Genomic DNA, 16,376 nt, shown 5'->3' with positions numbered 1-16,376 from the left:
AGACAGTCCAATTAGACTGGTGTCAACAATGCTGAAAATGCCCAGCCTGTAGAGGACAAATCCAAAAAATCCATGTTTAATGGATAATAAAAAATGTTTAATCCCAAAATCCAAAGCGGTAGAAAATGAGTGAGTTAATATTCACTTTAAATTTAATTGCTAATATTCAACTCAAAATTCTATTTAAAATATTCTATTCAATAAAGATTTGTTTATACCTCATTCAATTCTGTATTGTTTTACTCTTTGACTGAGAGATGGAGCAAACTTTTTTAAAAGGAGGGAGGTTTGTAGTGGGAGCAGTGGGGTGTCAAGTGTGAATGTGTGGCAAATGGTTTACATGGCTCACGGGTCAGGTAGGAGGGCCCCTTAGCAGAATTTTGCTTAGGGCCCCAGGGAGGTCAGGATCGGCTCTGGTTACCAGTGATGATTTTCAGTCCTATGACACTCTCCACATGCCATCCCTGAAAACCATTCCTGGAACAAGAAAGATTCATCAAGTTGTAGCTAAAGGGAACATCATCCATTGTAGAAACATTTCATGTTTTTGCAATGAGCCACAGATTTGCCAGTGTTTCAAACCTGTTACTCAAACTTTGGATGGCATCCCTCAAGACCCAGATGAAAGACCCATGAAAGAGTCCTCTGGCAATGCTGATGGAGGCCAAGGAGAAAGAGCCTAGCAGAGAACCTGAGGGCACAACAACTGGGATAGGCCCCGATGATACTCAGAGTGGAGACTGGCTTGTTGTCATGTACGAACAGAACTTTGTTCACCCTCATGGGCCAAATGTTTGTTTTCAGAAGAAACAAGGATGGCGGGATGTCTGCTTTGTGCCATTTACAGATATTCTAGTCAAGCTGAATGAGCCATCATCACCCATCCGTACAAGCAGCACCAGGGAGATAAATATCAGCAGATGTCATGGATTCCATAGAAGAGGAACACTTGAATCATCTGTTGCCTGGTGTTTAAACTCCATCAACTGCCTTGAGAAGTCAAATGTTAAGTTTTTTTATGACCGTTTAGCAATATTTTAAAGGTTGAGCTGTTATTTTGACTATGGATGATTTTAATTAGTTTATTTACTTCATAAGCAGTATATATTTGAAGCTGTTGTGGACTTTACAAAGGGGGCTCATTTCTTTTTCTAATGCCTGTAAAGTCCCTCTACTCCCATGAGATGAAAATTAATATGATGCTAATTTATATATATATATATATATATATATATATATATATATATATATATATATATATATATAGTTGTTTCCTTGAACATTTTGAATCATGGGGGCAGGAGCGACTTAAGTCTTGTCAATGGTTGTGACTTAATGCTGCTAATGGTCTCGCGATTCTCTATATTGGTTACATGGAACTCAATGTGGAGCTCTGCGGCAAATTGGTGTTCAATTGCGGGGTGCTTGTTGTCCAGGATGTTCCTGATAGGGCGGGTGCACATGCCCCTGGTGTTTTAGGGATGAATGTCCTTAGTCGTTGCTACCAGGAACTTACCGGGCAACATGGGGCAGTTTGAGTTTTGTTATACAGGCATTGCAGTATTGTCGTCAAGTTAACACCCAGTCCTCTGTTGATCGCGTTTTTCGGGTGCGGGGGCATGGGGTTGTCGCGTTTCTGGTGGAACGATGAAGCTTGTAGCAGCCACCTGCTCAGAAAGCTACTCTGGTGGTATGTTATTGTTTGAACCCCCCGAAAAGCCTACCTGCAGGCTTAATGGCTTCCCCTGCCCTCGTTCAAGTGACCCAGGGCACTGTGTATATACTGGTGGTGAATGTAGGTACTACTGATGTTGTACTGTATCCTAAGACATCTTTAGGCACCCTAAATAGTGTGCTTGTTATCAGCTTACCAGAAGGTATTTCTGAAGTGAGATCAATGACAGCTACTGTTAGTTCCCATACTTCTTCGACAGGTTCTACAGTGCAGGAGCAGATTAGCGCTATCGATCTGTCAGTTCTGTCGGGGGAAGATCAAGCTCGGGTTCGGGCCCTGCTTCAGACGTACCAGTTTGTGTTTGCAGCTCATGATGCAGATTTGGGGTGTATTAATCTCCTGTCACATGACATTCCCCTCCTAGATAATGCCCCTGTCCGACAACGTTATAGGCGGATACCTCCTTCAGAGTATGAGGTGGTAAAGGCGCATATTAACCAACTGCTGGAGGCGCAAGTAATTAGGGAGAGTTGCAGTCCTTATGCCTCTCCCATTGTTTTGGTTAAGAAGAAAGATTATAGTCTACGAATGTGTGAACTCCAAAACTAGGAAGGACGCTTTCCCTTTGCCTCGCATTGATGAGTTGTTGGATGCCTTGGCAGGGGCCTGCTGGTTTTCCACTATGGATTTGGCCAGTGGGTACAATCAGGTCCCTGTCGCAGAGGTTGACCGGCCTAAGACTGCTTTTTGTACCCCTTTTGGAATCGAATGCCATTTGGACTTTGTAACGCTCCTAGCACCTTTCAGCAGTTGAAGGAGAGGTTGTTTGGTGACTAACAATGCCAGTCTTTACTCCTATATTTAGAGACATTGTGGTGTTTTCTTCCTCAGTGGACCAACATTTGGAGTGGTTGGAAGTGGTTTTGAGTCGGCTAGGTAATGAGGGCCTCAAGGCGAAATTAGGAAAGTGTGCATTCTTTCAACCTGAGGTAAAATATTTGGGACACATGGTGTCATCTCATGGGGTTGCAACAGACCCAAGCAAGATTGAGGTAGTGGCGCAGTGGCGGACCCCAATTAGTGTTTCAGAGGTGCAGTCTTTTCTTGGCTACCACTTTTTCAGTTACTACCGCCGGTTTGTAGAGGGGTTTGCTAAGTTGGCAGCACCTCTGCATAAGCTGGTGGCTGAGTGTGGCAGGTAATAGATCTAGGAAACGAGGGGAGCAGTGTTTTGTTAATGCCTGGACTGAACCTTGCCAGTGTAGTTTTGAGGCATTAAAAAGTAAATTGACCACTGCCCCGTTCTTGCCTACGCCGATTTTTCCCGGCCTTTTGTTCTGGAGGTGGATGCCAGCTATAGTGGGTTAGGGGCAGTTCTTTCCCAAGAACAAGGAGGTAAGGTGCGGCGTATTGCCTATGCTAGTCGCAGTCTTAGACCCACTGAGCGCAATATGTCTAACTATAGCTCGATTAAATTAGAGTTTCTGGAGCTCAAGTGGGCCATGACTGAGAAATTTCAGGAGTATTTGCTGGGACATAAATGCTAGATCTGTTCTTAGAGATTCAGTCTCTGTTTTGCCGGTCTCTCAGGTTACATGTGTACCTTCCAGCACAGGGTCTAGGGCCTCAGAAGCCCCGAGTCAGTCATGTTCAGTGGGACCAGTCTTCCATCCAGTTCAGTGTCCCCGACTCGGTCCGATGGTAATGGGACAGCACTTCGAAGGACCAGGAGAGCTACAGCGGGTCAGCACTCCAATGTTCATCATCTCCCACGGGCAGCAGGGGAAGTAAGTAGTGGGGTGGTGGCCCCACAGGAATCTATTTCGAATAGGATATTTGTGGTCTTTAGACCATGGGATTAATTACATTCTTAAAGTATGTAGATTATCGTCGGGGTGACGATACAAAGTAGGGGATTAGATTGTGGCAGGATAGTTTATTGTTGTGACGTCAGGTAGTAATAGCCTATCGGAGAGCACCGGTGCGTATAAGGGAGGGTGTCAGGTTCATGGTGATGAAACGTGCGTCATTTTGAGGTGCTCTTCCGGTTTCCGGTTCCGTGTTTCAACAGAGGCCGCAGGGTGTTAATGGTGCGGATAGCTGCGCAGTGGTTCTGCATTGTTCCAGTCACTTTCCATTACCTGGGAGTGTTTCGCAATGGAAAGAAAAGGGTCAAAAACAAACTTTGTTGTGACAGACTGTCTACCCTCAGTCAGCGTTATTTCGTTACCCGATGTCCATCTGTATCCGGTTTATTACTGAACCAGTACTGTATCTGTGATTTGGTGTGGCAGACGGCTGTATTTCTCCGGTTCTGGGGAATTTCTGCTGTATGTGCAGTTGAGGCTGCACATTGTTCCCGGGACAACGCTGCTGTTTTGCTCTTTACTAATTTTACTAATTGCTTTGCTCCTCGCTAAATTGCTTTTTCTTGTAATTGTTTATTTTTGGTTTCAGATCTGTTTCTTGATTTATATCAACACTGTTACCCTCTCTTTCTGACACTGTTACTGTGCTTTAAGGCCTACCTTGAGGTAGGAAGCCTTTTGCTGAAGTCAGGGTGTTGTAAATCTTCATTCTTTTTGTTTTGTTTATTTGGTTTTCTTGGTTTGATCATTGTCAATTTTAACATATATTGTTTTTTTCTGTTTTGTGTACTCTCTGCAGGGGCTGTAGGCCAAAAGGCCGAGAGGCCTGACTTTCCTTCTCTTTTCGAGTGTGTTTCTGTGCACCGTGTGCTGTGTGACCACCGACAGAAATTTCACTGAGCACTGAGTGAGTGTGTTGTGATTGAGCACATGCATGGTGTGGATATTTAAACCTACTTCTGTTTCAGCCTGTCTAGTGTTCAATGAACACTACTGAACACTAGACAATAGATTTTGTGTCAATAAATTAAATTTTATCTTTTTTTGTACCCACATCTCCTGCTCATTCATTAATTGGTAGAACGAACTTGTGATTCTTATAGTATTGTGAGGTGATTCATATTTCCCTGGGTGAAAGTCCCAGGGTGGCATAGTCTGTTCATTTACATATTTAGGTTTGCATATTGTGCTTTCCTTCCATTTACCACTCTGTCACATATATATATATATATATATATATATATATATATATATATATATATATATATATATACATATATAAATGGGAGGTTGTTCCAAAACATGGTTACATACCCAAACCCTCATTTAACAAATATACACTGGTTTTTAAAATAACAAGATTTATTAACCCTTGTCCCTGATCTCAAGAATCACTCGATAGTTCATTAGGATCTAAATTAGGTTTCTTAAAGAGGGGCCTAATAACTGCCAACTTGAAGGATTTAGGGACGTGACCTAAAGATAGCAAGGAGTTAATAATATTAAGAAGAGGCTCACCAGCTTTATGTAACACTTCTTTCAGTAATTTAGTTCGGAAAGGGATTTAACACACATGTTGTATAGTGCTGGTTCGAAGTTGGTTTCACTGGCGAGCCTTCTAAGAACAGGTTTGCCTTTCCATGGGCTAGAAAGCCATCACAGAGCCAAGACTTACTTCAATGTATACGTTTCATCGTTCCCAGCAACGTTAGCACAGCAGCGGCAAACACAAACACAGCATCAACAATGGCGGATGTTGCTTTACTGTTAAAGCAACAGTACTGTTTACTGTTGCTTTACATGGCTTTGTGAACCTGCATTGGCATCCAAACACAGCGAATCCAACGTGTACGTGCAGCTCAATGTAATTTGTATAAATGGAAGTTGCAATTGAGAATAACGGAAAGTACATAACACTATTTTGTCATTAACACAGGAAAAAAAGGTAGCCTTAGCATGTAGCTACTAGAGATGAGACGGATACTCGGCTGAAACGAGTATCCGGTACGGATAAAGCACTTCTGCCGAGTACGAGTATTATACAAGTAATACGAGTCAATATCTGTGCTCGGATTGAATGAAAATCATCATTGGGTAGCTGATTGTGTCAGCGTTCTGTGATAGGCTAGTCACAGCGCCCCTCCCCTACACACATACAGATGTATTGTGCTGCTGTGTCTCGCTCTGCTCACTCACAGTCACACACAGAACAGCTCTCTGTCTCTCCCTCAGTCACTCGTGTACGCGGGTCTTTTCCGTTAACGTTTAGGGTTTCTTCAGCTTTTTACTTCGGATTGTAACGTTAATAATACGTACTTACTAACCAGTAGAGTTCTGGTAAACGTGGGTTCGTTCAGACGTGGTGCTTGCTTGGTAGAATGCGACTCGCATTGTGTCTCTGCCTGTCGGAGATTTTTTTTCTTTTTTAAACCTTCAGCTGTCTCTAACCAGTAACCAGACACTGAGTGTCTGACAAGTTTTTGCTGTATTTCATAAAAACATAAAGGTAGTAAGCTAGTGTTATAAATATTACAAATTAATTATTACCGGTTAAAGCCCCGCCTATTTCAAGACAAGCCCCGCCTACGGGTTAGGCCCCACCCACTCCGAGTGCGGATACAGATAATTCATATGGTTAACAGATACGGATACAGATACAGATAATGCTGTACTCGCTCATCCCTAGTGGCTACCTACTATCATGTGTTGATAATTAATCATATTACGGTAAAGTAAATATGTATTAAACATTGGTATATTTAAGGTACATTATCAAAGACACTAACAGTAACCCCGCCCCTGGCCTTTGTTTGGGAGAGGAGCATGCCCGGTTGGCTCTCGAGGGAGTTGGCTGCGTGCATTGTGAGGGATTCCCTCTGTGTACTCTCCGATCCCACCTGGCTATATTTTCAGCTTTGGTTGCACCTCATAGTTTGGGTCCCACGTCTGCCGAGACGGTGTGGCAGCTTCGATCATGGGGTTCGCAGGTTGAGTTAGCGGAAGCAGAGAAAGAGACAGTTGTTTCACTTTCTCTTGCCCTCTCCCCTGACTCTGTTCGCTCGGTTTCGGTTTCAGGAGCTCATGCTGCGATTTCTCCCGACCCGGAAGAGAGCATGCCACTTTCAGAGCCTGATGTGGGTGGGGAGGGGCCTTCCCCCTCTGAACAGCCGAAACAATCAGTGGCGTTCGAGGAGCTCCTCAAGGCAGTGACACACGCTGTGTCTAGGTTAAAATCAGATTGGCCTGAAGAGGGCGTTAATGTTGTCCGTTCTATGCCAGACGACCGCTTTCTAAGTTCAGGCCGCAGGCCACCTTCATACAGGCAGCTGCCGTTTTTTCCAGACCTCGATGCCGAGGTTTTGAGGTCTTGGAGAAATCTATTTTCAGCATGTATTTTTTCTCCTGCCATGTCTGACTATTCAGCCATTATATGGCGCTTGAAAGCCATGGATATGTGGTGATGTCTGGGATTGAAAAGAAGCTTACGGCTATCTCTCTCCTACATCTACATCACCTGCCTGGAGGAAACCTGCATTCCATCCAAGCCTTGTAGAACTACTTCAGCCCTTGTGGGTAAGGCCTACATGGCAGCAGGCCAAGCAGGTGTGGCCCTGGTTCAAGTTGCGGCCCTGGCAATGGAGGTAAAATGCCAGTAGGCGGCATTCACGAGGTTTCTCCCTCGTCGTGGCGAGCAGCCTGGGTCATCTTCCAGCTGCACCCAAACCCCCTCCTCGCTCACTCAGGGCAGTAAGGAGGGTTAGTGTGGCTGCCCATGCCCCCCCACCCCCCGTCTAAGACTAGGGAGGCCGGTCGGCATACCCGGGCCCAGACCCAATGCCTGAGGGCAGGGGTTTCTAGGCGTGTCCCATTCAGGAAGGCTTCCCTTGCTGCCTGCCATGCCGCCTTTGGCGTTTTGGGGAACAGTAGGGTCTGTGCCTGCTCCTCTTCCTTGTAAGGATCTCCCTGGGTTAGTACCTGCCAGTGCGCTGTTTCAAAGCACCCGGGAGGTCTGCGCGAGGTTGACACCACTATCAGACAACCAGGCAGCGTGGGAACTTCTGCCGGGTGTGTCTCAGTGGGTACTGTAGAAAAGGCTACAGGATCCAGTTCTTCTCCCATCCTTTGTGTTTTCAGGGTGTCTTGCCAATGATCGCTGGCAGGCACCAGGCGGTGTTCCTCCAAGAGGAACTTCTCTTGCTCCTGAGGAAAGGGGCCATAGATCATGTTCCCCTCCCTGAGCGGGACTCCGGCTTTATGGCTTTTCCAGCTCTAAGAGCGCTTATTTTCACATAGTCATTCTGCCAGAGCACAGGAAGTTCCTCAGGTTCACTTTTGGGGGCGAAGTGTACCAGTATTGTGTTCTTTCTTTTGGCCTAGTCCTTTCACCACCCACGTTTACAAAGTGCATAGATGCTGGGTCTCCAGGGCATCCATGTACTGAATTACCTGGATGACTGGCTCATTCTGGCCCAGTCGAAGGCTAAGGCGGCCAGTCATCGAGATGCTGTGCTTGCCCATATGAGGTCTCTAGGCCTCAGGTTGAATCCAGAAAAGTGTGTGCTTTCTCCTTCTCAGAGAACCACCTTTCTGGGGTAGTTTGGGACACCACCACAATGAGGCACATCTGTCTCCCGTTCGGGTGGCTTCCATCTTGTCAGCGGTGAAAGTTATTCGGCAGAATCTTCTTTTGGCACAGCAGATTCTGCTCTGGGCAGAGACCAGGTTCCTTTCACTGAGAGCAATTTTCATTCCAGGGCATGTAAATCGGGAGGCAGACTTCCTGTCGAGGAAGGTGCTGGGAGTGATGTTTCCCACTGTCCCTCTCTCATCCAGCCCCTTTGGGCCTGGATGCCTTGGTATGGACGTGGCTGAGGCTCCGTCTTTACGGCTTCCCCAGGTATCTCTGTTTCCGCAAGTCCTAGTCAGAGTTCACCATGACCGGGTCAACCTTCTCCTAGTTGCCCCTCGTTGGCCCTCTCAAGTTGATTCACAGTCCTAGCCTCCCTCCTGTACAGCGCTCCATGGTAGGTTCCCGTCAGGGAGGATCTCCTCTCTCAGGCGCAGGGGGCAATTCTATACCCCCGTCCCGAGATGTGGAAGCTTCGGGTCTGGACCCCAAAGGGGACCAGTTCCTAGAGGCAGGCCTCTCATCTGAGGTGACCGAAACTCTCCTGAATGCTAGGGCTCCCTCCAGTAGGAAGCTATATGCTCTGAAGTGGAGGCTTTTTTGCCTCTGGTGCGATGAACACTGTCAGGATCCAGTTCACTGCCCGTTCGGTACAGAGCTGGAGTTCCTGCAGTCTTGTTTTTCTCGGGGCCTGTCCCCATCTACTTTAAAGGTGTACGTGGCTGCCATCGCTGCGACCCACGAGCCTGTTCTTGGGGCCTCCTTGGGTAGGCACCCTCTGGTCTCTTGCTTTCTGCGTTGTGTCAGGCAGCTGTGGCCTTCCTGCAGACTGTGCCCTCCTTCCTGGGAAATCTCTGTGGTCCTGGAGGGGCTGCTGGAAGCCCCCTTTGATCCCATGGAGTCAGCCTCTGAGAAGTTTCTGACCCTGAAGTTGGCCATGCTCCTAGCCTTGGCCTCTCTCAAAAGAGTGAGGGATTTGCAGGCCTTGTCGATCGCCCCCCACCTGCCTAGAATCTTTCTCCTGGCATATCCAAGGCTATTCTGGACCCCAGGGCAGGATATGTCCCTAAGGTGCCCAAGATGGCTGGCTGTCCAGTCATACTGCGGGCCTACTGTCCCCCGCCCCATGAGTTAACAGAACAGGAGGGGCTGCATTTGCTTTGCCCAGTAAGGGCCTTGAGGACTTATGTCCACTGCTCTAGCTCGTGGAATAACTCCTCCACCCTTTTTGTCTGTTTTGGGGGCCAGAATAAGGGTAATATGGTTTCCAGGCAGCGCCTGGCGCACTGGGTGGTGAAGGCCATTAGCATAGGCCTATGAGGTGTGCGGTCTTGCCTCGCTTCTCGGTATCAGGGCTCACTCCACTAGGAGTATTGCCTCGTCCATTGCCTTGGCCAGGGGTGTCCCCCTTGATGATATTTGTGCTGCAGCAGGTTGGTCCTCTCCGCACACCTTTATCAGGTTCTATAACCTGTACTTGGACCCCACTCCAAGGTCCCAGGTCCTGCAGGGCCATTAATGGTCTGTTCCCAGTCTGCTCGTGCTCGCTCACGGCCTCTGGCACAGTCATTGACTGGTTTCCTGGTTCCTGGAACCGTTTCCTGGTTCAGAGCAAGTGCTTTGGGTGTCGAAAAAGAAAGAACTGATTTTAAATTAGGCTCTGGCTCTGAACCAGCACTCAAAATTCCTTGGTGGAAAAGGGGCATTAGAGTTTGCTTAGGTGCTCAGAGCCCTAGCAGCTTTTATAGCCTGTCTATAGCTAGACATATTGTCTTTATACACAATTCTAAAATCCTCTAATTTAGTTTTTCTCCACTTTCACTAAAGGTTATAGATTGTTATACATTATATCTAGATTGTATGTGTTTAAGGGTACAGTAAGATGTGCAGACAGATCAGGCAGGTTAGTTGTGAATCTGTCTTTAGTGGTCAGAATAATACTTCTACCGAGTTGATAATGTGGATTATCTCATTTTATACAACTGAGCAACCAAGGTTTAAGGCCTTGCTCATGGAACTGGGATTTAACTTGCAACCTTCTGATCAGTAATTCAACACCTTAACCACTTTAACCACTAGGTTACCACATTTACAAAGCTTCTTCAAGTTAGATTTAACATAAGGACCTTCAATGTTAATGATGGATTACATGTCTATAGAAATCAGAGAAAATCCTACCCTGTCAAAAAATGAAGCATATTTACGGCCAGTGTGGATAATAATGGTTATCAAAATCATATATACAAGTCATCAGGAATAAAGCCTTAAGACACTGCTGCCTAATAACTCTTTCTTTATAATAATAGTCATGGTTACACCTAGCAGTAAGTCATTTTACAAAATATATAGAAATTTAAGATTCAAGAGGTTTATTGTCATGTCCACAGTGAAAACACAATGGTTTAGACCATACGAGGAAATACTTACATTGCACGTCTCCCTTACAAAATGAATAAAAATAAATAATAGAAATGAAATGTATGGAAAAATACAGTATATACAGAGTAAATGTGTCACTGTGTCAGAAATGTGTCACTGCTAGGTCACATACAGTATCCAGATATGACTCAGGAAACAAGAGGTTCATGCAGGTAATAACTGTATAACTGCAAGTAGTTATTTATTGGAAGGTAATTATAGTAATGATATCTAGGTCAGGTAACTTATATAACAAACAAAGTGATTATGCACATTTATCATAAATACAACAAAGCCTAAATAGAATAGAGAATTATGAAATATATTAACCCACTCTCCTGTTGATACCAGCTGATCATATCCCATTGAATATTCCCAGCATTACACCCACAATTCTAATATTTCTACCTTTTAAATGACCTCATAGAGAACCCCAGGAATACTAACCAGGAGTGGCTGTGTAGAATGTGAAATTTGACTGGGAGCCATTGCAGTGTGGATAAGATAGGAGTAATGTGCTCATATCTTCTAGTTTGAGTTAAGATTCTAGCCACATACTTGACTAACTGGAGTTTGTGCTCCTACTGGAACATTCAGACAGGAGATCATTACAATAATTCAACCTAGAGGTCATGTAGCATGTAGTGACATCATATATCTTAGCAATATTTCTGAGATAATGCAGGCTACCCTTGTGATATTATTTATGTGAGCTTCAAATGAGAGATCAGTATCAATAATCACACCGAGGTCTTTTATTGCTGCACATGATGTAATAGAAAGACCATCCAGAGTTACTCTGTAATCAGAAAGGTTACTTCAGGCTGCCTGTGGTCCTAGTACAAAAACTTCTGTCTCGTCAGAGATAAGCAGGAGGAAGTTTGTAAGCAACCCCCATCTAATATCCTTTATATATTCTTCAAACTTAAATAAGCTTGTGTCTCTCCTCTGATTTAGCTGAAACATATAACTGTCATTTTCGATCATTAAAATAGCAGTGCAAGCTAGTTCAAAGTTTGCAAGTAATTTTCCCAGAGGTAGAATATATAAGGAGAAAAGCAGTGGGCCTAAATCAGAACCTTGTGGAGCATGAACATAACCTTACTATACATAGAGGATATGACCTAAGCTAGAAGACAGCTGTTCCCTTAACCCCAACAACATGTTCAAGTAGAACAGTATAATTAAAGTGTCAAATCTGCACTAAGTTCAAGCAACACCAGCAAGGAGACTGATCTGTGGGGCCAGATGGTGATGCAATCAACGATGTTAAACTATGTGCATTTTAATTATATATGGATGTTCCATATATAGAATGTTTTTAATATTTAAGCTGCATGAAATGATGTTTTACCAACTAAATGTTTTACACTGGTAAATACTCTTTAATTGTATGAACAGTAAATTAAACATTAAAAACATCATAACATACATTACAAAATATGTAATACCCTGTAAATGTAGTACTGTACCATCACAAAATTTTTTAAATTTTATTTATTTTTTAAATTTTATTAAAATCAAACTTATATTACAATGTCATGTCTTGACAATTTTCTAGATTCATCTCTGTAAAAAAATAAATAAACATAGACATCTATAATTCATATTTATACATTGTATATAACATAATAAATGTCACTGGTAAATTAAGATGCTTTCTTTCTGCCTGAAACATCAGTACAGCCACCGGTTGTTCCACTGTGTTAGTATCTGTCAAGACACAAGTACATGTTATGAACAAGTGTTAGTGAGTCATTTGCTTTCAATCAATGAATCATACCCATATTTAATGTTCATGACCAAATAATATCTTACATGATAAAGCCAGGCAGATTTTGATTGGTGATGCTGGATATCCAGGTCTGGAACTGAGACACCAGAGTATACACACCAGGTGCGTAGGCTTGAGCACAGCCTTCACCCCAGCTAGTGATTCCAGTCTGAATCCAGACTGCACCCTTCTTAGTCACCATCGGACCTCCAGAATCCCCCTTCAATAAAAGATAAAACTTTTGTTGGGACCACAACAAATTCTATTTTGTTGACAATATAAGGTTGATCTACATCATATTTTTCAGATATTTGTTAACGTTGTATCTGTGACTCTATGCATACCTGGCATGTGTCTGTGCCTCCTTGGAGATAACCAGCACAGATCATGTTTGTAGAAATGGATCCATATCCCAGTAGAAAATCACAAATATATTTATTGACAGTGGGTACCATTGCCTCCTGCAGCACACCAGGAGATGGCAGTTGCACTACACACAAAAACATACACAACATATCTTACAAAAGGTAATAAATTATACCCCAGTTTGGCTGCAATAAGCCAACAATGCTCTGATTTGTACTGCTTTCTTGAGACCAGGCTTCAGGTTCAAGTACAGCAACTATTCACAACCTTAAATTCTGCATAGGGTCCTTAGATATCAGAAGCTCTGGCAGCTTGGTGTAGAGCTGTTTTAGCCTGCCTAAGAATTTTAGAATCCTTACACAATTACACAGTTTCCTGTTTTTTGGGGCATTGATCAGCACCCAAACCCAGCACCTCTACTACTGAGACACTTATATGTTTATTTAAATAAAACACCTCTATAACTTAAATTTGTTGTACAGTATGAGAATGTTTCCTTGTGCCCAGGGACCTGTGTATGTGTGCATGTGTATATATGTTACCTCCAGATGCGACGCTTCCCCAGCCTGTAATCCAGCACTTGGTGCCATCTGAAAAACTGCTGCCTTGCCCTGCAAGGCACACTGGTCTGATGTAGTTTGTGAAGGTGACAGAGGAGTTCAGAAGCAGAAGGGCAATGTCATTGTCCTGAGTTGCACTGTTGTAGCTGGGGTGAATGATCACCTGTTTAACACTTCTTGCAATTTGATTGGGATTAGAGCCTTTTAAAGTCTGTTTCCCCAAATACACAGTCAGGCTAGACATGCTAGCGCTGAAAGGATAAAGAAAGAAATCAAAGTGTTTAGTCGTTTGTTTAGTTAGCCTTCTGAAAAATATTAGTGCAGTGTTACCTGTAAAATTGTACCTGGATAAACAGTGGGCTGCTGTCAGAACCCAGTCTTTGTTGATTAGTGATCCTCCACAGAAATGGCCATTATACAGAGGGTTCTGTAAACTAACCTGCCATGGCCACGACCCATCTGTGGTATTCTGTCCACCCACAATACGGGTGTTAAAAGGTGCAGTTCCACATTCTGAAATAAAAACATCAGTTATAGTCCCAGTGTCAACAAATGTCATCAGGATCTGACTGAATAAAATAAAGGAATAGAAATGCCTTCAGAAAACATTGAGGGAGATAAATAGAAGTACCTACCACTGAGCTGAGAATGGGAACCTGAAAGTAAAAAAGGAATATGTGTCAGAAAATGTGAGGTTGACCCTGTTGTTACAGAATATTCAACATACAGTATGTGAGCTAAGAGTTATCATTGCAAATACCTTACCTTTTATGTACAAGACCAGGGTCACGAATACACACTCAAGTCTCAGCATCTTTGCATTCAGCTCTCTGTCTCTGTTTGTTCAAGTGAGCAAGTGTTCTTGTCCTCTCTCCTGTTCCCTTATATGTACCCAGTATCACTGCAACAGTGTCACTGGTTTAACCTGTTACAGTATATTGCCGGAATTCCCTAATTACATACCCTTCTAGACATCCAATCAATTAATATAGATTGAATTTGATAAACAGAGAATACAGAGTGACACACAGAATTAGATCAGTACACGATCCTATGGTCTGAATAGGGTCAGTTTGATACCATGCTCTGGGCAGCCTAGGGACCAGCTAATGTTCTGTTCGACAAGCTTACCTTTTAGTAATGCTATTCCAACCATCAGAGAAATGGAATGACAGAATAAAGATTAGGCTCCTTAACAATTCTGACAAAGGATTCTGTCCTTTTTCTGTACTTTTCCTATATTTTAGAAAACATGACCATAAGAAAAATTGGTAGTTTTAAACTTGTAAATTAATTTGTCATTTGGTTAACAGTTTTATCCAAAACTATTTATATTATACAGGACACAAATGGTAAAACCAGGATTTGACCCATGCTTCGGAAAGTCCAGCAATTTCCTGGTATAATTGTTTTCTATTTGTACACTTAGTTCTTACACAATTGTTCTTGGTATTGCTACAGATCCGCTGTAATGATTTTGAATTTGGCTTTTGGAATGTCTTTGTTCATAAAATGTCTTAAAGTAAAGGAAAGTTCAATTTGTGCCACTGTGCCTTACATTTCCCCTGGCACTGTAAATCTATTACTGTTTAATTCTAAGAAGGTTTACTTCTTATATTTTATTTAACAAACAAAACCAACCAACCAAACACACAAACAAAAAACATACTTGTTACTGAATTTAAAATAAGGTGTGGATGTGTTCCTGTCATAGTTCATGTTAAAAGCATTGATTTCCTGCTCATCATGATGATAATTGCAAGTGCAATGTGGACTGAAATGCTGAATGACACAATAGCTGAGATTAATAGAATTGTTATATTAGAGATTATGAAAGAAAGACTAGAGGTGAAAGAATTCACTGAGAGGACAAGGTGACCTGCTGAGTGCTAATATGTTTAGATTTTAATATGTTTAAGAAAAAAATTTATCTTTTCTTTTCTTATGTAGATTTTTATTGTAGAAGATTTTTTGTAGGAGTTTTTTTTTGATGAAATAAAAATCATTGTGTAATTTTTTTCCAGGAAGACATCAGTCAAGTGATCCAATAATAAATATATGTGTCCCAGATACCGTGGGCATTTCCCTGTCAAACCAGAGATCCACCTTCAAACTCTTCATTAGTTGTGCATTTCATTCAGCTCCCACCCATTCAGTTTATTCATGTTTTATGTTAGGCATTGCGTTAGGGTTAGGGTTAGGTAATAGTTTATATTACCACCAAGTATATTATTCTGTGCAAATGAAGAATTCTGCACTTGCTCCTGTCTTAGCTCTACATGACAAAACACTCATTAAGAAGTTCAAGTTCATCTTTATTTATATAGCACATTTACAAACAGCCACACAGCTGACCAAAGTGCTTCACAGTGCGTTTGACATCACACATACACTTAAAAATACACACGTGCACAATAAAATAGAGTTCAAAAAGCTAAAATAAGAATTATTAAAAAAGTAGACAAAATACAGTAAAATAACCAGTTTAAAAGAAAGTGATATAAATATAAACCATAAAATATAAACAATATTGCCCCATACTGAATGTGAAATTTGACTGGGAGCCATTGCAGTGTGGATAGCAGCAGCAGCGTGGGGATTGGTGTAGCAGCAGCAGAGTATAGCAGCAGCAGAGTATAGCAGCAGCAGAGTGTAGCAGCAGCAGAGTGTAGCAGCAGCAGAGTGTAGCAGCAGCAGAGTGTAGCAGCAGCAGAGTGTAGCAGCAGCAGAGTGTAGCAGCAGCAGAGTGTAGCAGCAGCAGCGTGTAGCAGCAGCAGCGTGTAGCAGCAGCAGCAGATTTGGAGCTCTCGCATCTTCCAAGCTGCGAGCTTGTAGCTGTCCAAGAATTTTTTGTTGGTTTTGTGTTATGCCATACAGAACCGGAAGCCACTGAACCTGCATTAACGATGACAGTGGGGGCTCGCCGACAGCCTTAGCCACTGGGTAGGCACATATGGTTGTGTTGCGGTTAGATTGTTGGTCTTATGTTATGCCATACTGAACCCGGGGCCACTGAACCTGCATTAACGACGTCAGTGGGGGCTCGCCGACAGCCTTAGCCACCGGGTAGGCACGTATGGTTGTGTTG

The 16,376-nt window shown here is 43.1% G+C and overlaps 1 protein-coding gene across 1 annotated transcript; it reads right to left on the bottom strand.

Moving 5' to 3' along the window:
* Nucleotides 1-12,231: 12,231 nt before the first annotated feature.
* LOC132844169 (serine protease 27-like) lies at nt 12,232-14,114 on the bottom strand. Its single transcript, XM_060867368.1, has 7 exons — nt 14,054-14,114; nt 13,924-13,944; nt 13,633-13,801; nt 13,271-13,539; nt 12,707-12,852; nt 12,407-12,582; nt 12,232-12,301 (listed from the first exon to the last, which is right to left on the bottom strand). The coding sequence occupies exons 1-7, from the start codon at nt 14,100-14,102 to the stop codon at nt 12,295-12,297; spliced, it is 837 nt and encodes a 278-aa protein (XP_060723351.1). The 5' UTR covers nt 14,103-14,114; the 3' UTR covers nt 12,232-12,294.
* Between the last annotated feature and the right edge of the window lie 2,262 nt (nt 14,115-16,376).

This window comes from Tachysurus vachellii, chromosome 4, assembly GCF_030014155.1.
Source record: "Tachysurus vachellii isolate PV-2020 chromosome 4, HZAU_Pvac_v1, whole genome shotgun sequence".
In the NCBI taxonomy this organism is placed as follows: domain Eukaryota; kingdom Metazoa; phylum Chordata; class Actinopteri; order Siluriformes; family Bagridae; genus Tachysurus; species Tachysurus vachellii.
Note: the sequence above shows the minus strand (reverse complement) of the source record. Positions and strands in the feature narration are given on the sequence as shown.

What these genes read in the sequence shown, in the direction of transcription:
- LOC132844169 (XM_060867368.1), bottom strand. Translation starts at nt 14,102, where the DNA reads ATGCTGAGACTTGAGTGTGTATTCGTGACCCTGGTCTTGTACATAAAA. An exon ending in GCAGCCCACTGTTTATCCAG is followed by an intron (nt 13,540 to 13,632) that starts GTACAATTTTAC and finishes TTATCCTTTCAG; the next exon opens with CGCTAGCATGTCTAGCCTGA. An exon ending in GAGGCACAGACACATGCCAG is followed by an intron (nt 12,583 to 12,706) that starts GTATGCATAGAG and finishes CTTTTATTGAAG; the next exon opens with GGGGATTCTGGAGGTCCGAT.